Here is a 24,494-nt window from a genome sequence, read left to right as displayed (position 1 = left end):
CAAACAGGATGTGGATCCCGGTTGAGCCCATGTTTACTAGTCAGTCTCCTCTTTTCTCCCTGCGTCTCAGGAGCGACAATGTGGTCTACAGAGGCGTCGAGGAGCGCAGTTTCCACGGCAGCATGTCGCATCTTAACCATCAGCCCTCTATTCACGGCAGCCTCAAGCACCTTAACGGCAGCCAGAGGAACGTTAGCGAGGCCTCGCCTACGCTCATCACGCATGGATCCACGGCGAGTGACTGCCGGGTTGTGGAGAATGAAGGCACAAGCGCCTGAGAACTGCAAGTTGTTGTCTAGGAGATGTTTGGTGGACATTGGACTCCAGAAGCAGTCACACCATTAACATTCCTGCTGTTAACAATCTAAATGGCTTTCACTCATGTGTTAACTTCATTCATTTGACTGGAGGCTGATTGTAACCTCGGATTTCCACTGGATGTGTAACACCTGTGGTGTGGATACTTTTCCATTCCCGTCAATGTGTCAGTTTCCACCACCTGTGGATGTGCGGTGTCTTGCATCTGGCAGTCCGCAGCCGTATAAACAAATATGCAAAGTTTGTATTTTGCCAAGCGCCGGACATAAGCTCCACAATTTGGCGACAGGAAAACAAAATAAAGACGGTTGAATTTCATAATAATAATGGATTAGGTTTATATAGCACTTTTCTAGACACTCAGTGTTTCACAGAGAAGTGAGAAGCCATCATTCATTTACACCTGGTGGTGGGAAGCTACTTTCATAGTCACACCTGCCCTGGGGTAGACTGACAGAAGCGTGGCTGCCAGTTTGCGCCTACGGTCCCTCCAAACACCACCTATCATTCATTCACCAGTGTGAGCGGCACTGGGGGCAAGGGTGAAGTGTCCTGCCCAAGGACACAACGGCAGCGATTTGGATGTCAAGAGGCGGGGAGCGAACATGCAAGCCTCAGGTTTCTGTCGCGGCTGCTGTACCCACTACAACATGCCCCAATAAAAAGCTCTGTTTCATAATTGAAGCACAAAAAACATGACAAAAGGATACATCCAGGCAAGTTCACCCTCTTCTCCAGTTAGACCATTTGCCTGTTTGTTGGTGAGTTTATCCCACATACACAGTTTTTCGCGTCATTTCACTGACAGAACTTGTCAGTGAATTCACTCCACCTGTCCGATGGAGCCGCACAGTCGCAGCGTTACACATCAAGTGGAAATCCTGTGTTATTTGTACATGGACCTAATGTGAAACAATGGACCTCTTTGTCTTTTAGTGGAAATATTTTTATACTGTGAGCTGTTTGTGTTTGTATGGCTGAGAGGATTTAAACACCTGTAAATAACTAAACAATGATGGCCCAACACTATTTAGCACTGATTGTTTTTGCACTGATAAGTCCTATTCATTCCACAGTATTATGTTATAGTTTTGTCATCTCCCTACTGTGTGTATAATTAAAAAAGGGCATACTAGTTAATTACCTTTAACTTTTACAGGTATACTTATGTACTTAATCCTGTGGTTTAAATGTTACATTTTCTCTTGTAAATATGACAAGTTTTATGTGAACCTACCTCGCCTGTAAGATCAGCCGCCTCTGCTCCTATCAAGCCTCTTTCTTTTCGTAACTGCTTTCAATTGTTTATCCTCTCTAAGAGCTAATCTTGCTTTCTGCCTCTCCTGCCTTTTGTGTTGAACGCTGCAAGAAGTTTGTAAGCACAACATGGACAGTCAACATTAATTTATTTCACATCACATTTACAGTATGTGAGGTAATGGGCCATCATAATTGTAAAAAAAAAAACAGAAGTTTTTGTGTTTTAATTTATTTGCAGTTGGAAATTGCATTAACTTTTACATACATTCTAATAAATTTTGTATGGACTTTAATAATGTTGCACTGTTTGTAGGTTTCATGTGGACATCAAATTTTTTTTTTATTTAAATCAACTAAGCAAGAACTTTGCTGACTTAAATGGATAAAAATCCGCAAACATCAAAATGTACAAACAATCTAAGCTATACAAATCAAACTGTCTGCGCTACAATGAATGTTAAAAGCCTCAAGACCAAGATCCCCATCGTTCTCTCTTGCGTCGGACGATGGCAGCAACGTCACGTTTGAGGGCTGACACAGTTGCCTCCAGGTGCTCTGAGAAGTCCTTCAGCAGACCACTCTGCTCATCCACAAAGAGTCGTAGACTCAACAGGTCACATGACTCCTGAGAATCAGGCAACATGTGTTTTACTGTTATAATGTAGTAGATGTTTTCCTACAAAGTTTTCTAACAAAAACATACTACAACTAGAGATCACTCAGAGCACAGACAGGATCAACTCGATACCAGCGTCAGGGTGTTAATAGTAGAAAAGTAAAGTCCATGCTTCATAAAATGTCACATTCATATGGCGGCAAAGACAACAAATAGCAGCGATGCTGAGTAAGTGTGTACCGATGTGCATACGTACGCCTGGCCTTTGTCTGCGCAGACTCTGCAGCTGAGCCCGAACAGAAGTCATGCTGTGGTAGAAAAGCTTCAGTGAGCGAGCAAACTCTGCATCACAACTGGGCCGAACTGAGCGACTTCGTGCACTGGTAGTACCTACAGGAACAACACAACATATAATATGTCATAAACTGTGTGTGTGTGAGAGTAAGAGAGACAAGACCTGGGCAAATTAAGGCCCGGGGGCCACATGCAGCCCGTTAAGCTTTTCAATCTGGCCCGGCGGACATTCCCAAATATTTTTGTTTTTAGATCTATAAGATGGAAAGTGTAGCTGCCATTATGATGTGCAGTGATGTTTTCTAATGACCGTAAGTCTTCAACTGTACAAAGTATTTCAATGGTTGGAATCTGCACTTTTGCATGATATACTAGTTACTAAGGTCATCTAATTAGTTACTATGGTCATCTAATTAGTTACTATGGTCATCTAATTGGTTACTATGGTCATCTCCGTCACAGCAGCTCAGACAGGCCGCCAAGCAGTGTGGGTGGGAAGCGTTTCCACGGACACGGAAGGAGATTTTCACAACAAAGTTCTAAAGCTTAGTGATATATCTTATATAGCAGATTGTAGGTGGGTTTATTTTGTACCGTTTGGGTTCATATTTCACTGTTTGTTGCATTTTTGTTGCTTTTCACATGATTCCAAAATATGTTGATCGAAAGGGGGTGTGACATTCGTATTTTGTCAATATTCAATGTTTTATCGTTGATATAAAAATGTCAAATTCCATTACGTTTTTTAAGGCGGTCTGTCATAACGTTATTACCATTCAATCAGACATTATTGTGAGGTGTAGTGTTAGTATTCCAAAAAATAGATATACCAGCCCCCAGACACATTTTTTTCTCTAAATGTGGCCCTCAAGTCAAAATAATTGCCAAGGTCTGCCTTAAGGCATAGTATTGCGTGTCAGCCATACCATTCTTGCCCAAGTTCAGCTGTCCTCTTAAACTTTGATTTTCTTTCATCAGTAACTTGTTCACTCTTTTCAGTTCTTCCATTTCTTTCTGAATTTCTGCCATTGAACTGTTCAGTAATGCAGAATCAGTAGGCTGCAACACAATTTGCACACAAACATTCATTGGAAAAATAAGGCAGGAATCAAAAGTATCGAGTCAATTATGATTTGTAAAAATACATTGATTTAAATATCTATCATAGAATATACATACTGTATGTACTTAGGGGTGCACAAATATTGAGCCGGTAAGAGGAATTATGACATCACACCAATAATTCCAATGAAGATGAAAAAATAGCTTCAATAACAAAAAAATCTGCGAAAACATTGGAGACAAATGAAATCTGTAACTCACATTATTATTAGTTGTGCCATCACCTTCAATGAAGAAGATACCCTCTGTGGTCCCTTTAGACCCCTCAAGTGGTGATACCAAGACAGTGCAACCCTCTGAGTAAAAAGTGTCACATATAAAACGTTTAACTTGCAGTGAAAAGTAACTCTGAAGCACTCCTAAGAATGTGCTAGCTGAATCAACATGTTGCTTTTGTGGATCCATTTTCAATGTTGGATAGTCCCTCCTCCTCACCTTGAAGCCCCCAAAGCTCCAGAAGCAAAGCGCTGCTCTGCAGGTAATCAAGTAGACGCTGGGACACCTGGCGTGACGCAAAGTGGACTTTGTGATGCAGCGCAGGGATGACACTGTGCCAGACAGCAGGTGTGTAGAAAGGCAATGAGCTGTCAAACAGCCTGAAACTGAGAGAATACAACAAAAAATAACATCATACTTCTCAAACTTAAAAGAAGTCCAACAAAATTCGAAACAAAACCTGACCCAATCTGGACGCCTCTACTGCGATCTTCTCTGATCCAGCAAAGTCCAAAACACTGTTCCAGGACTAACTGAACGTCAAGTCGCCGACCCAGAAGTTCAGACGGGTCAATGAGGATGTGGTCTTCTCCCAGAGGCCTGCATAGTAGGACACACCTGATAGGCCGAGCCTGTCTCGTTGTGAGTTAGAGAATTAACACCTTCTTGTGTGGCATACATGCCAGTCGAGGTGCAAGGAAGCAGCTTTGCTTGAATAATGGCCTCCTCGCTGCCCTCTGACCCCAGCACCTTATACATACAACTGTTAGTAAGAGCTCTTTCAAAATGGTCGTCCATGGTATGTTAATGCATGTGTTCTACCTCCAGTTGCTCGTCCAGAGGAATGCGAAAGGCCAAAGACTGGAGCCAAAGGTGAGCGGTTCCCAGGAGCAACGGTTCTACCGGATCCCAAAAAGGATCCTTATCTCTGGGCAAGGCCGCTGTGGAAAGGCCCTCATCTCCCTGACAACACCAATCACAAATGTGAAATATTTTTTTTAAATGTATACCTTTCTTCTCAAACTAGGGAGCATTTTCTCTAAAATTACATGTTCTCCCTCCAGTTCAGCCAGATGCTGCTGGTAGATTTCTTCCATCAGGAATTTGCGGTTCACAAACTTGGCCTTGGACCACATCCACACCTGTGGAAAAGGAACTTTTAAACAAAACGGCACACATTCTAGCAGAAAGTGAACGTCTGTACAATGCTGAAATTAAGGCCTCCATAAAATGGATTGCAGATTCCACTATCATCGTCATGGATATCATTTACAAAATTAAATAGGCACTACATAGTGGTTATTGTCCAAATACATTGTCGTATTTTTCGGACTATAAGTCGCAGTTTTTTTCAGTTTGGCCGGGGGTGCGACATATACTCCGGAGCGACTTATGTGTGAAATTATTAACACTTTACCGTAAAATATCAAATAATACAATTTATCTCATTCGCGGAAGAGACAAAGAAAATGTCAGCAATCGTCACACACACGTCAACCAATAAGAATTCGGCGGGGGAGGGTCATGGCAGAAGTGCATTGTGGGTCATGGAATGCTAACAGCTATATGCTACTGTCGTAGCTATTAAAATGGATCATTTCATCGTTGGCGTAACTTATAAAAACTGAGAAAGACTGAACAAAAATGGCCCTGAAAAGGAAATCAAGCTGGATTACAAGCTGGACGTAGTGAAATATGCAGCAGAAAACGACAAGAGGAAGCGGCGCATACCTTTGGAGTTGGCAGAGTTGTTTAGAAGCGACATCGAAGAAGAAGATTTGATCGGATTTATCGATTAGGAGTGACACATTGTTTGGTAAACGTATATGTTCTATATGTTATAGTTATTTGAATGACTCTTACCATAATATGTTACGTTAACATACCAGGCACCTTCTCAGTTGGTTATTTATGCGTCGTATAACGTACACTTATTCAGACTTTTGTTCACTATTCTTTGTTTATTTTAAATTGCCTTTCAAATGTCTCATCTTGGTGTTGGATTTTATCAAATAAATTTCCCCCCAAAATGCCACTTATAGTCCAGTGCGACGTGTATATGTTTTTTTCCTTCTTTATTATGCATTTTCGGCCAGTGCGTTTTATACTCCGGAGCGATTTATAATCCAGGAAAAAAACGGTAGTATCAACATCTGATGGACGCAGCTGCATGAGTGGTCAGCATTATCTAGCTCTGCATGCCCTTTAAAATGTTGTTTATAATACTCGGCTGTTGGTGTGAAACCCATGTGTGTTACACTTTCTGTACTGTTTACAATCAACTCATCTTAGTTGTTAATGCTGACTAAACAGTTTTCTCCTTAGAACATTGGTTCAGTTGCTGCTGTGTTGATGTCAATCAATGACTACGTGATGAAAGAAAGCTAGTTTTCCTTTCCAATTTCCCATTTACTCCCAAAGTAAAACTAAATTATGTTTTAATGTACCATTAGTTTTTTTTATATTCTGGAATAAGAATAAATAATAATCATCTGTGCAATTACGGCCTGTTTCCAATGAACACCTCGGCCTCTTTGTGGTTTGGTTGAATAAAGTACACTTTGAGCATTTACAGTACACTGAAACATCAGAGATGAGAAACCTGTTTGCTGGGCTTGGAGATGACTCTGCAGACAATGTATTTTTCCAGGTCGTGGCCTTTTGAATCTGATAGCACCAGATTCTTAATCTCCAATTTAAACTCCACTCCCTGTAGGGGAAAATACACAAACAAATGTTCAAAAGCAGAAATAGATTTAGTGTACAGTGGACCCTGCAAAGATGGGAATACAGCAATCTATTTCAGGACACTTCAATATTTGATTTATGTATCGCTGTAATGAAAAAAACAAAAAAAAACTTATGAGCTCAAAATTTTGGCATTTTAACAATTTTAATCGTAACGTTTGAGTATAAACATTATTTTTTGACAATAACTTTTAACAGTTCTCCATCCATCCATTTTCTACCACTTATTCCCCTTTGTGGTTGCGGGGGGCGCTGGTCCCTATCTCAGCTACAATCGGGCGGAAGGCGGTGTGCACCCTGGACAAGTCGCCAATTCATCGCAGGGCCAACACGGATAGACAGACAACATTCACACTCACGTTCTGCCATATTTATTTAAAGTTTGCAGCTGATAGTTGCCCGCCTTGAGGGTGCTTGCTTCCGAACGAGCCGCAATCATTATTATTTATTTCAACCTTTAATTACTCGAGGAAAGTCCATGCACCTGGGGATAGGTTGATTGGCAACACTAAATTGGCCCTAATGTGTGAATGTGAGTGTGAATGTTGTCTGTCTATCTGTGTTGGCCCTGCGATAAGGTGGCGACTTGTCCAGGGTGTACACAGCCTTCCACCCAATTGTAGCTGAGATAGGCACCAGCGCCCCCCGCGACCCCAAAGGGGAATAAGCGGTAGAAAAAATGGATGGATGGATGAAGTCCCATTGAGATTAAGAATCTCTTTTTCAAGGGAGTCCTGCACATTTATACACCAGTGTAGGTGCCATCGGCAGCAGCTGCAACAAGTGCCTTGTACAAGACACAACAGCTAAGACAAGGATGGCGGAAGCTGGAATCGAACCTGGAACCCTCAGGTTGCTGGCACAGTCGGTCTACCGTCCGAGCCAAGCTGTCCCCATTACAACCTGCCATTAACCTGGTTCCACCATGCAAGATACACCAGAGACACAGAACAGCAGGACAGTGCCACGTTACAACAGCAGTGCTTGGAAAAGCGTACAATGTGACTCAATCATAGCATCCATTTTTAAATCTGTCCGTTCAAGATCTCAAGTGATGAGCGTGCACGTTCACATTTGTTCAGGTATGAATGCTGATCTTTCCATCCTGGCTGATTGACAATTTCCACAAAGTTTAGCTTGTAATTGTGACAAATAACATTTGTTAAATTGGTTTAATAAATTGGCATTTAATTGGCATTTTTATTAGTGCTGTCAAACGATTACATTTTTAATCGGAGTATGATTCACAAAGACATGCACCTGGGGATAAGTTGATTGGCAACACTAAATTGGCCCTAGTGTGTGAATGTGAATGTTGTCTGTCTATCTGTGTTGGCCCTGCGATGAGGTGGCGACTTGTCCAGGGTGTACGACGCCTTCCGTCCGAATGCAGCTGAGATAGGCTAGAGCAGCCCCCGCGACCACAAAAGGGATAAGCGGAAGAAAATGGATGGGATGGATTAATCACAAATAATCACAGTAATTACTTGCGTTGATGATTTCAAATAACTTCAAATAGACCTCAATATTCTGACCCAAAGCACACTCATGTGTAGAATGTTACAAAGTAATTTTTTAAAATGTTTATTTGAAATCAATTATTTACTTGTAGCAGTTTTGTCTAAAGTCCTGTCAAGGTATATTCTGAAGTGAAATTTGCCGGAGTCTCTTCACTCATCTTTGTGCTGACCGTATAACAAACCATGTTGTGTTTTAAGCATACTTGCCAACCTTGAGGTCGGGGGTGGGGCGGAGGCGTAGTTGGGGCGGGGGCGTGGTTAAGAGGGGTGGCGTATAATTCACCAACTCGAGTATTTCATATATATTTCATATATAAATACATATATATGTATGAAATACTTGACTTTCAGTGAATTCTAGCTATATATATTTATTTTATTATATTTATAAATAAAATAAATAGTTGAATTTCCAACGGCACCTATCAAATACACAGTAATAAAAACACAGTTGTAATACTAACTGTACTGTGCTTGCTTGTTACTAAAAAAACAACAACACTTACCTTTCACTGTTTGAGTAACCTTTGTTCTGCCATTTGCGTATTGACGAGCGATCTCCGAATCCGGGAATATCCTTCACGGATTTGTTGTAGACATCCGCAAATGAGAACACGATGTTGCTTCCAGCTATCAGCATAGCCATCTTTGTCTCAGCATAAAATACACCATCGGGTCTCCATTTTGCGAGGTGGTCCAAAATACTGGGTTGTGAACGATGCTGCACTGCGGACGCTTTGTGCTTCGCTGACTGACCTTTCATGGCTGAGTATATCCATTTGGCTGCCGTGTTCAATGGAGAAGTCTGTTCTACAAAATTTACAGGCAACATACCCCTTCCCCTTCGAACTCTCCTGGATAAACTGAAATTCTTGTTTCCAATCGTTCTGGAACTTGCAAGCGTGTTTCTTCAATTTGCTCGTCGACGGTGTAATATATTGGGTTGGAGTCAATAACCAGGCGACATGATGAAGTTACGTCTCTTTACTGTGGGCTTCAGAACAGACTCCCTAATGCATGTTCCTTGACTGCACTTAAATGTAGAATATATTTACATTCTATTCTATGTACAGTAGATGGAGGTATTGTCCTGTTTAAGAGGGTCACAACATTGAGTCAGGTCTGACTCAATGAATTTTGGGAGATTTTTGGGAGAAAGTTTGTCCCGGGAGGTTTTCGGGAGAGGCGCTGAATTTCGGGAGGGTTGGCAAGTATGCTTTTAGGTAACCGTTAATCTGTGCTTATACATGATTCAAGCAACATTTTTTGTAATAAATCGCTTGTGTTAATGCATTAAATTTGACACCACTAGATGTTACACTTCTTGGTTTAAAAATTTTTTAAACAGGAGCCTGCCGCCAATGGCACCTTTGACGGAATGTTTTTTTTACCTTGTTTAACTCTTGGCTCATCTGGTTGGCTTCAGCCACCAGAGGCATCAGTTTGATGTAGTCGTAAAAGACCGCCAGCAGACTTGGATCAGTCTTGCAACATCCTGCACTGGTTTGACCTGACAAACGTAAACACATTAGTTTTTATCACCGCTTTAGTGCAAAGTATTACAAATGTTTGACTGCCAGTTCCTAAGGTGTGGACTCACTGAGGTGGATGCCCTCAGCAGCAGCCAGTTCTGACAGGAAAAAGTCGTAGTCGTAGTAACTCCAGTCGTCAGCACCTCTCTCGGACGGGAATCCGATGTAAAGATATGTGCAGTTGGAACCGAGAATGAGTCTGTCCTGGACGAATTAGAAAAAAAATGTACAATAAGTTTGTGTGATGATGAGTAATTGAAGACAAGACAAGTTACACATATGATTCAAAGAACATGATCTATCCTTTGGCTACAGAGAGAGATAAAACCCACCAGGTGGTGCAGCTCAGTCATCTCACCAACAGCTCTGCCATTGACAGTCACCTTTGACCCCTTCAGCGGCGTTAGCGTTACCCGGCGCTGTTCGTTCCTCATCACAGCGTGACGCTGCTGAATACTGACACACACACACACACACACACACACACACACACACACGTACTTACAGTATTTCTGGTCAGCTTGGAGTGTGTAGAGTGTGTTTATGTACCCTAAACCCTTAATGGTGATGGAGGTGGATGTGTTGTCACAGAGGCCAACATCCCATTCACCTGGAAGAACAGGAGACATAAACACAGCAGAATACTTAAGTGTGTATACTAAAACTTACTTAGACCACGTCTACGCAAACACGGATAGTTTCAGGAACGCACATCCAGGATTAAAACAGTCTCCATCCACAAAGGTGTAGTTTAAAAACGGTCACTGTCTACACACAAACACATACAACAGCTGTCATGCACATTTTGTCCAATCAGAGGCCTGGAAAAGCAGCCACATTACACCTGTGTTATTTTAATATTTATTTTGATATACTACACCAGTGGTTCTCAAATGGGGGTACTTGAAGGTATGCCAAGGGGTACGTGAGATTTTTTCAAAATATTCTAAAAATAGCAACAATTAAAAAATCGTTTAGAAATATATTTATTGAATAATACTTCAACAAAAAAATGAATGTAAGTTCATAAACTGTGAAAAGAAATGCAACAATGCAGTATTCAGTTTTGACAGCTCGATTTTTTGTGGACACGTTCCATAAATATTGAGGTTAATTATATCTTTTTTTTTTGTGAAGAAATGTTCAGAATTAAGTTGATGAATCCAGATGGATCTCTATTACAATCCCCAAAGAGGGCACTTTAAGTTGATGATTACTTCTATGTGTAGAAATCTTCATTTAAAATTGAATCACTTGTTTATTTATTTTTTCCAAATAGTTGAAGAAAGACCACTACAAATGAGCAATATTTTGCATTGTTCTACAATTTAATAAATCAGAAACTGTTGACATAGTGCTGTATTATACTCCTTCATCTCTTTTTTTCCAACCAAAAATGCTCTGCTCTGATTAGGGGGTACTTGAATTAAAAAAATGTTCACAGGGGGTCCATCACTAAAAAAAAGGTTGAGAACCACTGCACTCTTTTACCAAAATGGATACATGGATGATACAGCAGAGGATTGGGAGAATGTCATGTGGTCAGATGAAACCAAAATAGAACTTTTTGGTATAAACTCAACTCATCGTGTTTGGAGGAAGAAGAATACTGAGTTGCATCACAAGAACACCACACCTACTGTGAAGCATGGGGGTGGAAACATCATGCTTTGGGGCTGTTTTTCTGCTAAGGGGACAGGACGATTGATCCGTGTTAAGGAAAGAATGAATGGGGCCATGTATCGTGAGATTTTGAGCCAAAACCTCCTTCCATCAGTGAGAGCTTTGAATGGTTGACCAAATACTTATTTTCCACCATCATTTACAAATAAATTCTTAAAAATTCCTACAATGTGAATTGCTGGAATTTTTTTCACATTCTGTCTCTCACAGTTGAAGTGTACCTATGAAGAAAATTACAGACCTCTGTCATCATTTTAAGTGGGAGAACTTGCACAATCGGTGGCTGACTAAATACTGTTTTGCCCCACTGTACAATTTTATGCAGAGATGACCTTATAACAATTGTATAAATAAATTACCGTATACTATTTAAAGTCACAGTGGAGAGTAGAGGGCACAAAATATTTTCTTCACCCTAAGGGTGGGCGTAACAGAAAATAATTGAGAAGCACTGGGACAAGGAACTGTGATGGAGCTTGTGTGTAATTATGCAGTCTAGAAGTAAAAATAACCTACCTTTCCTCAGGGTGCAGAGTTTAGGCATTGAGCTAATGAGGTACACACACAGCTAGCAGAATGTTGACAGATAACATACTGACCCTCTTGGATGAACAGCTTGACCACACCAGACAGCTGAGCGTCCTCATTGATGTTCAAGATGTAAGGATGCATCTGCATCATTCTCCTCTCCTGACACACACACACACACACACAAACACACACACACACACATTAGCAACAAGAAAGCATACAGTAAATATAAGTGTGTGTGTGTGTGTGTGTGTAAGTGCACACCTGCGTGATGTTGGCATACTGTTGCTCCCAGTCCTTGAGTGCCTCCTGCAGATGTTGCTCCCACAGAGTGTGTATGGTTCTAATCTGGAGTTCATTGTGTGTCAGCAGCTGACGGATCTCCTCTGAGCGTACGCACACACACGTTAAATACTTTTGGAACACAGCATCCTGATAAGGTCAACCTGAAGCAACTCTCTTACTAGTTTCATCATGGGCGCTGCGCCCCTCCTGGCCCAGTCTGCTCAGTCTCTGCATCAGTCTGGCGTTCTCAGCTTTCAGTTCTTTGACCAGACGCTCTGTGGGACTTTCGTTCACTACAGGCCGGTTCTGGATGTGCTTTGCCCTGGCAGAGAAAAGGAGGAGTGACGTCAATCATAGAGTGTCCGTGTTCTAATGAGCCATGATTGATTTGTGTTAGGGCTGGCCGATTATATGATCGTGATCGTTGATCGCGATTAATTTGAGTTCAATCACGGTGATCAGCTGTTAGCATATTTTCTCGATCAAACATTGAGGAACTGTCTGTTAGAAGTTATCACAGTAGTAAACAGTAGGGATGCAACGATGCTTGATGTAATCATGGAACAATCCACCTTTATTGACCGTGATCCTGTGTGTCTGTAAATGTTTGTGTACATTTGCGTGTGTATGTGTGAAAGTGTGTCCGTGTGCGTGACCGAAATAATGAAATATGACTAAAACTAGCATAGAAGTTGAAAAACAACATTTAGAAATAGCAGCCCCCTTAGTTTCCCTATCGGCTGTAATCCTGCCCTGAATGCAGACTTGCAGGCACTCTAAATAATCCTCATTAGTCCTGACTGGAAGAATAAACACACCCACTGATTTAATCGCAAAAAGGCATTTTTGTATCTAAATATGTTTCACTCAGACTTTTTGTTCATGTGCCTGCAAAGGTTCCACTCCTCTGATATAAGATGTACTAAAAAACTCTGCATACACAAATTTAGTGTTCAATTAATTTTCGAGTTTGTGGATAAAAAAAACATTTTGTTTCTGAAATAATCATTAATCTTGATTTATGTGTTGGTACAGATTATTTTGCAGTACCTCAAATTCAAACTGCACTTTAATGCAATGTTATTCACTACATGCTACAGTATGTGAGTTAAAAAAAAGTCCACAATCTGGGTCACCGCTTGCCGTTTGCCAAAGCACTGGTGAGAAGCACTGATGCATACAAGCATCCAAAGAATACAAATAATAATTTACCATTTGAAAGTGATGTTTAGTAAATATTCATTCAAAATAAAAGTATTTTAGTATTCAGTAAACTACTAATACATTTTTTACTGTAGAATGCACCTTTTGATGACAAGCAAAATGACAAAAGAACTTTGAGAGGAAAAAAGTTGTCTTTACCTCCACAAAATGTACGGAAAAAAAGAAGCAAAACTGTGGCCACAAAACCGAGGTATGGACCGGAGCGTGGGTATCTGTACCATTACACATCTACTAAGCACAATTGTAGATATGAATAAAATGACAGATGTCAACTGTTAGCATGTATTACCTCAAACAAACATGGCGGAAATATCTTTTACAAAATACTGCAATAGTAAACCGTAAGGATGCAGCAATACTCACTATAATCCTGCACAGGATAATTTGAGTCTAATTTTTTTAATTTTCAAATCATATTAATCGAGAACCGATGATTTGAAAAAATTAATCGCGATCATTGTTTTTGTCATATCTCCCAACCCTAATGTGTACCCCGCGTTTCCCCAGTAATACTGCACTATAATGTAACAATGGAATAGTCATTCTCCACCCTCAATCAAAACTAACTCATACAATAAAAATAACAACAAAAATGACATTATCACATCATATAACAATAAACATTTGATTAGATTTTTTAAAGTAGTTTTTGTTATTTAAAATTTTTTTAAATCTACTGATTTATATTCACCAATAAGACTATTCTAACTACAAATTAAAATGAATGAGTGTCCCTACTAGCTGTACTACTACCACCATTGATGATAAGTTTTGTTATGGCCGAGTTAAATAAAATTAGCTAAACTATACAACTAATATTAACTAAATTATAATGTATCTATATATTTTATCCTAATAATAATGAAAATAAGTATGATAAACAGAAGATATACTTTAGCCGTTTGTACAATTTGTTGATAAGCAAAATTGTTGGGTATTATCTAAGAAAACAATATAGAAATTTGTGTAGAGTAAAACAGTTTGAAAATGTGTTAAAAATAATTTTGAAGTTAGTTGTTGTTTACCTCTCAGCATAACGAAGTGTTGACAGAGACTCCTCATAGCAGATGTCAGCAGGGCTCAGCGTGGCGATCTAAACATCATGTCATGTCAAACCAAAAGAGAGGGGACTTTTTTTTTTTCAAGTGCTGCAAAATCTAATTGTCACCATGACAGTACGGCTGTTCCCTCCCAGTGCGGACTGCAGCATCTTTGTGAGAACTGAATCCCTGTAGGGAACATGGACCACTTTCTTCCCCACTGCCATGTCAGCCAGGGCACTGCCAACAGAAAGTAGATGACAATTAATCACTGATCAAGAAAATTAAAAATGAAACGAATTGCCACGCCTACCTGATGACGTTGCCCAAAGTGGTGAGGCTCAGATTGATGGCCGTGCCTTCTTTCAGACGGTCAGCCTCTGACCCTAATGACCTCTGACGCTCACTTCCTGCCAGGTCCACCAAGTTGATGTTGGATTGTTTGCTGATGCTCTCTTTGTAAAAGATCTGCCGAGTGTCGAGTCAGCACCAGTCGTGGATTACAAATAATACTATACTGGTAATACTATAGTAGCACCTCAACTTACAGTACGAGTTAAGAGTGTTTTGAAATAAGTGTTGTCTTTTGGCTAAATGCTATGCTTTGGTAGCAAGAACATTTTTGAGTTACAAGCATTAGTTGGAGTAGCAAATGCCATAATGAAAAAAATCTGGTCTTATAGAGAGATGGACATAACTTTATTCCAAGCATGGGAAGGAAGAAGGTGAGTGTGAAGGACAGTATTGAAAAGAACTGAATTATATTTATTGAATTTAAGAAAGAAATAATTAAAAACATGGCAGAGTGTGTAGACAACATGGCGAAGCAATTTGAGTGTATTACTGCTGTTCTGCACCGTACCAAAGCACAATTACTCAATAATGCCTGCCAAGAATGTTCAAATAATTTCTCAGCGGCGGACATTTATCCATTAAAATATGGAAAAGCTGCTGATAGTTTGATTTTCAAAAGAAAACAGCCAAAACCAGAAATGTCCACCCTCTAAGGTAAATGGTAGGGGTGTAACGGTACACAAAAATTTCGGTTCGGTACGTACCTCGGTTTAGAGGTCACGGTTTGGTTCATTTTCGGTACAGTAGGAAAACAACAAAATATACATTTTTGGGTTATTTATTTACCAAATTTGTAAACAATGGCTTGATCCTTTTAACATTGGGAACACTATAATAATTCTGCCCACGTTAATCCACATTAACTGCCTCAACGTGTTGCTCAGAATAAATAAAATGACACAACTTTTCTTCTACATATAAAAAGTGCAACATTAAACAACAAGTCAACTCATCATGCTTAATTTATTCCAGCATTGGGGAAGCCTGTAGTTGATTTTTTTATTATGTAAAAGTTATATTTGTATCAACATGTGATAGCAGGGACCCTGACATTCAAAACTAGGCTGCTACATTACTAATGATTAATGTAACCATTGCTGGAAAATAGTACAATAGCAATAGGAGTTCATGTAGGCTTTATTATGCACTTACATTATTATATACACTATCAGAGACAGAAACTCTTCATTTAACATAATGTCCTTTATTCTGCTTCAACACACCTCAATCAACACTGTCCGTAACACACACACACACACACACACACACCGCAAAATGAGCTAACGTTACGCTAAAAGCTAACTAGCCTTCACCTAAAACCAGGACTGCAAGTGAGCTGAGCTGCAGTTTGTTTCTAGAAGGTCAACGGGCTCATAGTGATGTTTAGAAAGTAGTTGACTGGGAAGTGTTTAATATAATTTGGGGAGAGTCCGTTGCTCACCTGCTAAACGCCTATCTGCTCTTCGCTGAAGCGCTGACTAGATGCGCTCTGAATACGCACTGCTGATTGGCTTGTTATCGCTACTGTTGTAACCAATCAGATGGTTGTGTGGGAGGGACAAAGCAGGGTGCTGTGTAGGAGACAGAGGCAGAACGGAGCGGAGCAGCTTGTTAAGACTTTAGCATAGGCGGCTACTTCATATGTTCGTGTGGAACTCGTTCGGTACTCCTCCGTACCGAACCGGAACCCCCCGTACCGAAACAGTTCAATACAAATACACGTACCGTTACACCCCTAGTAAATGGTGTACAAAATTATTACATTATTTCATAAAACTACAACGTTTTTATTAGTATGCTATATTGTTTAGTTTTTATACAATATTTCACTAGTTATACTTTTTAAATGGAATGTCACCTGTTACAATCCTACTGTTTTGGGGGCATGGGGCAAGCATCAATTTCATTTAATTTCAATGGGCTGCATTGATTGTAGATGCAGGTGTTTTCAGTTAAAAGCTCCATCAAAGAACCAATTAAGCTTGTAAGTTGAGTTACTATTGTACTGTATAGTCTGTATGTATAATACTATTGTATTGTTTTTCAGAGATGGGACATTCGCAAATGAGTCGAGTCTTTTGAATTGAATGATGAGAACCAATTAGCAGTCGTAATTTATTTGTTTGAGAGTCATTCTTTATGCAAATTGTGCATGCTGCCCTTCTAAAACAATTTCAAAATCAGAATCAATATCAGCTTCATTGTCTTTTTTTATTGAAGGATTAATGACATCAGCAAGTCGTCCCAAATCGCTCTATTCTTGAGAACGCTGTCATGCGCATGCAATCACGCAGAGAGTTATCATAGGAGTTTAATAGGCACTTCAACCTATTCGAGCCTTTTAGCAGCTGTATTAGGAATTAGAAAGATATATTAGCAACTGGAAAAAAATGAACAAAAGTCAAAGGATACATAGGTTCTACATTGACTTCTGCACAACCCGTGGGGCTTGCAAGGTAAAACGGACAAAGGATGGGGAAATCATCTCGTGAAATTTTTACAATGCAAAAACAAAGCTAAATTAGATAAATATTTCAAAAATTGTTATCTCCTATGTGTTTGCATTGGTGTAATAAATAGATTTGGATTTTTATTGACCAAACTTTGATCATATTTACTGCCACAAATGACTGTTTCCTTAATGAAAACAAGTTACTTTAAAAAAATAAAAAAATTCCGAACGAACCAGCCTTTTGAACGGCTTTTTTAAAGGAACATCTTCAAGATCCAGCTCCCTTCAAGGAGCAACAAACCCCATCTCTATTGTTTTTGGAGTTATTTCCCATCTTTGGCCTATGGTACAGCCATATAAAGTCTGCCTAGCAACAAGCAGCTGGGCAAACATCTGATGTAACCAGTGGGGCAAATATTTTTTTTAACAAATATCTATCCATCCATTTTCTACGGCTTGTCCCATTCGGGGTTGCGGGGGGTCACTGGAGCCTGTCTCAGCTGCATTTGGGCGGAAGGCGGGGTACACCCTGGACAAGTCGCCATGTCATCGCGGGGCCAACACAGATAGACAACATTCACACTCACATTCACACACTAGGGCTAATTTATTGTTGCCAATCAACCTATCCCCAGTTGCATGTCTTTGGAAGCGGGAGGAAGCCGGAGTACCCGGAGGGAACCCACGCAGTCACGGGGAGAACATGCAAACTCCACACAGAAAGATGTAGACATGAATACAGTAGTTGTGAATGGACTTCACCTGTTTGAGCTGCAACACGATCAGCATGTGGGAGCGACTGCTGTTGGCGTTTGTGTGAGTGGCCGCGGTGGTCCGGGTTCTAGTGCCCTGCTCCATCAACTGCTCCACCTACAGTTTTCAAAATTACAGTACTCATTTTTTTGAGAGCAAAGAAAATACAGCAGGTTTTCATAGGGATTCAGTTTTGGATTATAAATAGTGAATGGTTCAAAACTGTATTTAGTTGTGACACATGGCATCAGAAAAAGTTGGACGGTGCATTTAAAGACCACCAAACAAGTGGGAATCTTAACGCTTAGCCAAATAATGAATGAAATGAAATGAATGAAATAAGTGAATGAAAAAAGTTTATTTCGGTCATATAATCAATCAAATCAATCAACCATTTTGTGTGATCAGTTTTACAGTACAGGTTATACGTAAACAATAATACACATTTACACACAAAAGAAAAGAAAAAAAAATGACCAAAAAAAGGAATAGGTTGAAGCCAAAGCTTATATTTGCCGATCCTATACCTTCACTGAAAATTAGATTGCCTGGAACATCAACGTTAAAAAAAATTTAATCAATGGGATGAAAGTAATTGTTACTATATTTTATAACTTTCAATTATTTCACCTTTCAAGGTTTTCTTAAACCTTACTAAAGAAGTGCATGTCTTCAGCTCATCACTGAGCTTGTTCCACCATTTAACTCCTAAAACTGTAATACATTTATATTTTATATTCGTTCTCACTTTACCTATTTCAAAAATCAATATCTCCCGTAAATTATAGTTTTCTCCTCTTAAATGAAATAGCCCAAGAATACAAGCTGGAACGCTGTTGTTCTTTACTCGAAACATAATTTCCATTGTTTTTAAAAACACAATGTCTGAAAATTTGAATACATTTGAACTTATAAATAATGGATTGGTATGTTCATAGTAGCACACTTTGTGTATTATTCTAATGACCCTTTTTTGCAGTTTTATTATTGGGTCTATGTTTGTTTTATAAACATTTCCCCAAATTTCAACACAATATGTTAAATATGGAAAAATAAAAGAATAATACAACATATGCAGGCATTCCTAGTTCAGCATGTGTCTTAATTTATAAAGAATAGCAATAGATTTGGATATTTTTCCCTTTATATATTCAATATGCGGTAAATAACATTATCAGTGAAGCATGAAAACATACATACAAATTGTGCTGCATATTTTACAGTACTTGTATTATCTACTACTATTTATAAATCATTAAATAATTTTTAAAAAGTGTGAATCCACTGTAGAAGATACTCTGGTTGTCTGTGTCTCTTATCTTATTTCCCACCCACCTGTGCTGCACTATCACAGGGCACAGTACGCAGACCCTCCACATAGAAGCCTCTATGCTGCTCCTCTCTGACACGGAGACCCCCTGGAGGACGACTGCTACGAGACAGCAGGTCCACCACCTGGTGACATGACAAGGCTATATAAGAGGTCATGTCCTGAAGAAGGACATACTGTACTTAATATGCAGACAAAGAAGACAGGAGTAAACATGAACACTTTAGCAGATGAGTGTTTTCACTGCAAAGCTAGCCAAACATCACAGCCAGTAGAGCTCTAATATGACTTTTCACCTACGCTACCTAAGGCATCTCTGAATGGATATCTTTCTAAAAATAAACGGTGCTTATGTTAGTCGATAGGAGCAATGTCCAAATAAACAGAAATTAACCAAATAGCATAAAATAAATGCACGATAAATGCTGCCATGTCATAAGTAGCGAAGTGAACTATATTTGTCCAGCTTTTTTTCTCTAGTGAATCAAAGCGCTTTACATTGCGAAACCCGTTACTGTATCTACATTTGAAGCTACATTCACAGCAGTGTGGGTGGCACTGGGAGCAATGTGGGGGAAGTGTCTTGCCCAAGGACACAACAACAGAGATCATGTATGGCGATAGCAGGATTCAAACCAGGAACCCTTAAGTTTCTGGACCGCTGCTCTACGATCTGAGGCACGCGGCCGTCGGAGTGTTGCATCGTATGTGTTTTTTGTGGCAATCTGGTGCACAAAGTACATATGATTAAAGTCCAGTAAATAATTAGCATTAGATATACAGTATCCATCCATCTTCTTCCGCTTATCCGAGGTCGAGTCGCGGGGGCAGCAGCCTAAGCAGGGAAGCCCAGACTTCCCTCTCCCCAGCCACTTTGTCTAACTCCCCCCGGGGGATCCCGGGGCGTTCCCAGCCAGCCGGGAGACATAGTCTTCCCAACGTGTCCTGGGTCTTCCCTGTGGCATGCCCTAAACACCTCCCTAGGGAGGCGTTCGGGTGGCATCCTGACCAGATGCCCTAACCACCTCATCTGGCTCCTCTCGATGTGGAGGAGCAGCGGCTTTACTTTGAGCTCCTCTCGGATGACAGAGCTACTCACCCTATCTCTAAGCGAGAGCCCCGCCACCCGACGGAGGAAACTCATTTCGGCCGCTTGTACCCGTGATCTTGTCCTTTCGGTCATGACCCAAAGCTCATGACCATAGTTGAGGATGGGAACGTAGATCGACCAGTAAATTGAGAGCTTTGCCTTCCGGCTCAGCTCCTTCTTCACCACAACGGATAAAGATATACAGTAGTTATATCTATATAAATTAAAAAGTCATTTTACACGCATTTTGGCCACAAAACCATTTAACAACAAATTTAAAGAGCTGTTTCTAAACCAATAGCCGAAGGAAGCAGTTTCAATTTCCATCACTATAGCTTTAATAAAACTCATTCAAAATGTCAATCTAAATTAAAGTTTTAGTTCCAATACATGTAATCGCTGTCAATCAACATGACACACAGGTTCTGGTCCTGTCCGTGTCTGAAAGCCGACTGGACTAATATTTTTAAATATCTTGCAGATGCATTACATTCGAAATTGACGCCTTGTGCAGAATTTGCTATTCTTGGAATTCCACAAAACTATCAAAAAATTAAGCAGATTTTTTGGGATAGTATCGCCTTTGAATTATTAATAGCTCGTAGAAGGATTTTATTTGAGTGGAAATCACAGTTTGCCCGCAAGGCCTCCCTATGGCTTAAGGACCTCATGTTTTTCTTAGATTTAGAGAAAATGAAATATAATCTGAGGGGTACACCAAAACAATTTGACTTGACCTGGGCCTGCATAATTAGTTACATAGCTAAATTAAAAACATTATACGATAAATGTGACACTCAATGTTGACAAGGAACCTTTTCACTTACCTCAACTCTTTTATTCTTTGTTGTTTTTGTTTTTATTCAGTGACACTTGTCTGTATATTTGTAAATTAATATTTTTGTTTTTACCCTGTTTTTTTTCCTTTAAAGGCCTACTGAAACCCACTACTACCGACCACGCAGTCTGATAGTTTATATATCAATGATGAAATATTAACATTGCAACACATGCCAATACGGCCTTTTTAGTTTACTAAATTGCAATTTTAAATTTCCCGCGAATTTCCTGTTGAAAACGTCGCGGAATGCTGACGTGTACGCGTGACGTCACGGACTGTTAGGAAATATTAATGATGTGCACACACACACAGCTAAAAGTCGTCTGCTTTAACCGCATAATTACACAGTTTTTTGGACATCTGTGTTGCTGAATCTTTTGCAATTTGTTCAATTAATATTGGAGAAGTCAAAGTAGAAAGATGGAGTTGGGAAGCTTTAGCCTTTACCCACACAAACACACGGTGATTCCTTGTTTAAAATTCCAGGAGGTGAAACTTTACAATGGATCGGAGCGGTCAAGCGAACATGGATCCCGACCACTTGTCAACCAGCAGTTTTCGGTGAGAAAATTGTGGTAAAAAGTCGCCTCTTACCGGAGATCAGCTGAGCTTGTGCCGTTCGTACAACTGCCGTTGACTTCCATCAGACACTGGCCTCGAGACACCCGTGGACACACCCTTCCGACTATCGGGTACTATTAAACTCACTAAAACACTAGCAACACAATAGAAAGATAAGGGATTTCCCAGAATTATCCTAGTAAATGTGTCTAAAAACATCTGAATCCGTCCCAATGCAATCGCGTTTTTTTTTTTTTTTGTCTAGCCCGTCGCTATAAATATCCTTAAACACGAATCTTTCATCCTCGCTCAAATTAATGGGGAAATTGTTGTTTTCTCGGTCCGAATAGCTCTTTTTGTTGGAGGCTCCCATTAAAAACAATGTGAGGATGTGAGGAGCCATCAACATGTGACGTCATCGTCTGTGACTTCCAGTAACGGCAAGGCTTTTCTGTTAGCGACCAAAAGTTGCGAACTTTATCGTGGATGTTCTCTACTAAATCCTTTCAGCAAAAATATGGCAATATCGCGAAATTATCAAGTATGACACATAGAATGGACCTGCTATCCCCGTTTAAATAAGAAAATCTCCTTTCAGTAGGCCTTTAATCAGTTATTGTGATTCTCTATCTGCTTGTGGTGAAGAGGAAGGCAGTACATTGGTACCCACTCTGACTGAAATGTAGGACGGGGGGTGGGGGTGTTATTATTTTTCCATAATTTATTTATTTGGGGGTGGGAGTACAAAAAAGTGTCTGTTTTTTCAGTACCTGTATTATGATTTCCCTATCAAATGAATAAATAAACATCTAAAAAAAAAAGTTCTAGTGCCAACTTGTACCTGCTCGTTGTATATTTCCAACATACTGAAGAAGACCTGTGCGGATGGAAAGCATGAAGACATTTAGAACACACTCACACAAAAGTATATATCACACACACACAAACACGCCTAAAAGTATTTATCACGCATGCACGCACACATGCGCGCACGCGCACACACACACGCACGCACGCACGCACGCACGCACACGCACACGCACACACACACACACACACACACACACACACACACAAACACACACACACACACACACACACACACACACACACACACACACACACACACACACACACACACACACACACACACACACACACACACACACCTGGCATTGTCTTGTGTCCTGATTGCCTTTAATAGCCTCAAAGAGTCGCTCACACAGTTTGGGCACCAGGCCTTTGTTAGGCCTATAGCCCACCATGGAGTAACTCTTCCCGGAACCTGTCTGCCCGTAGGCCAGAAGGGTAGCGTTGTAACCCTGCAGACATATTATCTTCTTTTAGACAAAAACACTTGACGTGGTTAGCTTTGTACGGTTAGTTTAGCCTGGATATGCTAATTGTCAGTTACCTGGTCAGTGAATGACGTCAAAACGTGTTTACAGGAGCAAGGTTTGCTACACACGAGTGATATTTTGAGGCTGTCGAACATTAAGTCACAATAGTGCTCAAAAAAGTATTTAAATTTAAACTTTAGTTAATACAACGACACAAACCATATAGTTGTCAGACTTCCTTACCATCGTCCGTCTTCTCCTTCAATCAACGTTGCCAGATGGAAAATGACCAATTATCGCACCAAAAGTTTACGATCATAATAGTTAGAGAAATATTATTGAATATACTTGATTTGACGTTGCTCATTTGATGCAGTAAAATGTTACCACATACATGTAGTATATCTTAAAATGCGAGTTTCACTTAAATTAAACCTCACTGTTGGAAAATAAATCGGGCTGTAAAGAGGTATGTGATCAGTGCACATTGTAGTGCAAGATGTAAACTGTTGGTGTTTGCTAATTGCCATGCCTTGACAGGATCAAATTGTTGTACATTATGGCGTTTTTGGAATGATTGATTGTGGATGGCACATTGGGTAAAATCAGAGCTGTGTAAATTATCGTACGTCTGGCAACACCAGAGCTACAATTAATCGTCAATTTTCTTCATTCCTCAACTTTACTACGCAAACATACACTACTTCCTGTTAACAGCTCCCTTTAAAAATATATATATATTTTTTTTTATTACTTTCACCTTTTAAAAATTATATGAGCGTCAATGTTCCAACTATAGATATCATACATGAATGGATGCAGCATTGGGTGCTGAGGCGCAGGAAATTTGGCCGCCATCCCCCCCCCCCCCCCCCCAAGATGGCGCTGCTGCAGTGACTGCTGTTTGCAGGAGCTCTGTGCTCTTGTGTCATCCTTTTTTGTTTCCCTCTTGTTTTCATGTCTTATTATATACAGTGGGCCAAAAAAGTATTTAGTCAGCCACCGATTGTGCAAGTTCTCCCACTTAAAATGATGACAGAGGTCTGTAATTTTCATCATAGGTACACTTCAACTGTGAGAGACAGAATGTGAAACAAAAATCCAGGAATTCACATTGTAGGAATTTTAAAGAATTTATTTGTAAATTATGTTGGAAAATAAGTATTTGGTCAACCATTCAAAGCTCTCACTGATGGAAGGAGGTTTTGGCTCAAACTCTCACGGTACATGGCCCCATTCATTCTTTCCTTAACACGGTTCAATCGTCCTGTCCCCTTAGCAGAAAAACAGCCCCAAAGCATGATGTTTCCACCCCCATGCTTCACAGTAGGTATGGTGTTCTTGGGATGCAACTCAGTATTCTTCTTCCTCCAAACACGACAAG

At 40.1% G+C, this 24,494-nt stretch overlaps 2 protein-coding genes across 7 annotated transcripts in view; one reads left to right on the top strand and one right to left on the bottom strand.

Moving 5' to 3' along the window:
- The window catches only part of LOC133537874 (frizzled-3-like), a 45,822-nt gene extending 43,948 nt beyond the window's left edge, over nt 1-1,874 (top strand). For both annotated transcript variants that reach the window (XM_061878991.1, XM_061878981.1), the window contains exon 11: nt 71-1,874. In XM_061878991.1, coding sequence (XP_061734975.1) covers nt 71-278 — 208 coding nt within the window. In that variant the 3' untranslated portion in view covers nt 279-1,874. The remainder of the gene's footprint in view (nt 1-70) is intronic.
- Nucleotides 1,875-1,976: 102 nt separating this feature from the next.
- On the bottom strand, nt 1,977-23,427 carry kif28 (kinesin family member 28). Of its 5 annotated transcripts, none has more exons than XM_061878956.1 (25): nt 23,354-23,427; nt 23,185-23,254; nt 22,940-23,092; nt 22,612-22,647; nt 19,284-19,403; nt 17,958-18,065; nt 14,703-14,857; nt 14,518-14,629; nt 14,375-14,442; nt 12,305-12,447; nt 12,105-12,226; nt 11,909-11,999; nt 9,959-10,236; nt 9,695-9,830; nt 9,486-9,604; nt 6,429-6,536; nt 4,876-4,968; nt 4,649-4,789; nt 4,506-4,576; nt 4,292-4,426; nt 4,046-4,212; nt 3,812-3,906; nt 3,415-3,547; nt 2,451-2,584; nt 1,977-2,203 (listed from the first exon to the last, which is right to left on the bottom strand). In XM_061878956.1, exons 3-25 carry the CDS (start codon nt 23,033-23,035, stop codon nt 2,045-2,047), a joined length of 2,820 nt encoding a protein of 939 aa, XP_061734940.1. In that variant the 5' UTR covers nt 23,036-23,092; nt 23,185-23,254; nt 23,354-23,427; the 3' UTR covers nt 1,977-2,044. The 5 variants fall into 5 exon arrangements, 4 of the variants coding, with proteins under 4 accessions (XP_061734940.1, XP_061734950.1, XP_061734931.1 ...); XM_061878966.1 differs by having other exon boundaries at nt 23,330-23,414; XM_061878947.1 differs by lacking the exon at nt 23,354-23,427 and having other exon boundaries at nt 9,959-10,082; nt 10,176-10,236; nt 23,185-23,323.
- Between the last annotated feature and the right edge of the window lie 1,067 nt (nt 23,428-24,494).

This window comes from Nerophis ophidion, linkage group LG02 (genome assembly GCF_033978795.1).
Source record: "Nerophis ophidion isolate RoL-2023_Sa linkage group LG02, RoL_Noph_v1.0, whole genome shotgun sequence".
NCBI lineage: Eukaryota > Metazoa > Chordata > Actinopteri > Syngnathiformes > Syngnathidae > Nerophis > Nerophis ophidion.
This window is presented reverse-complemented; position numbering and strand designations above follow the sequence as displayed.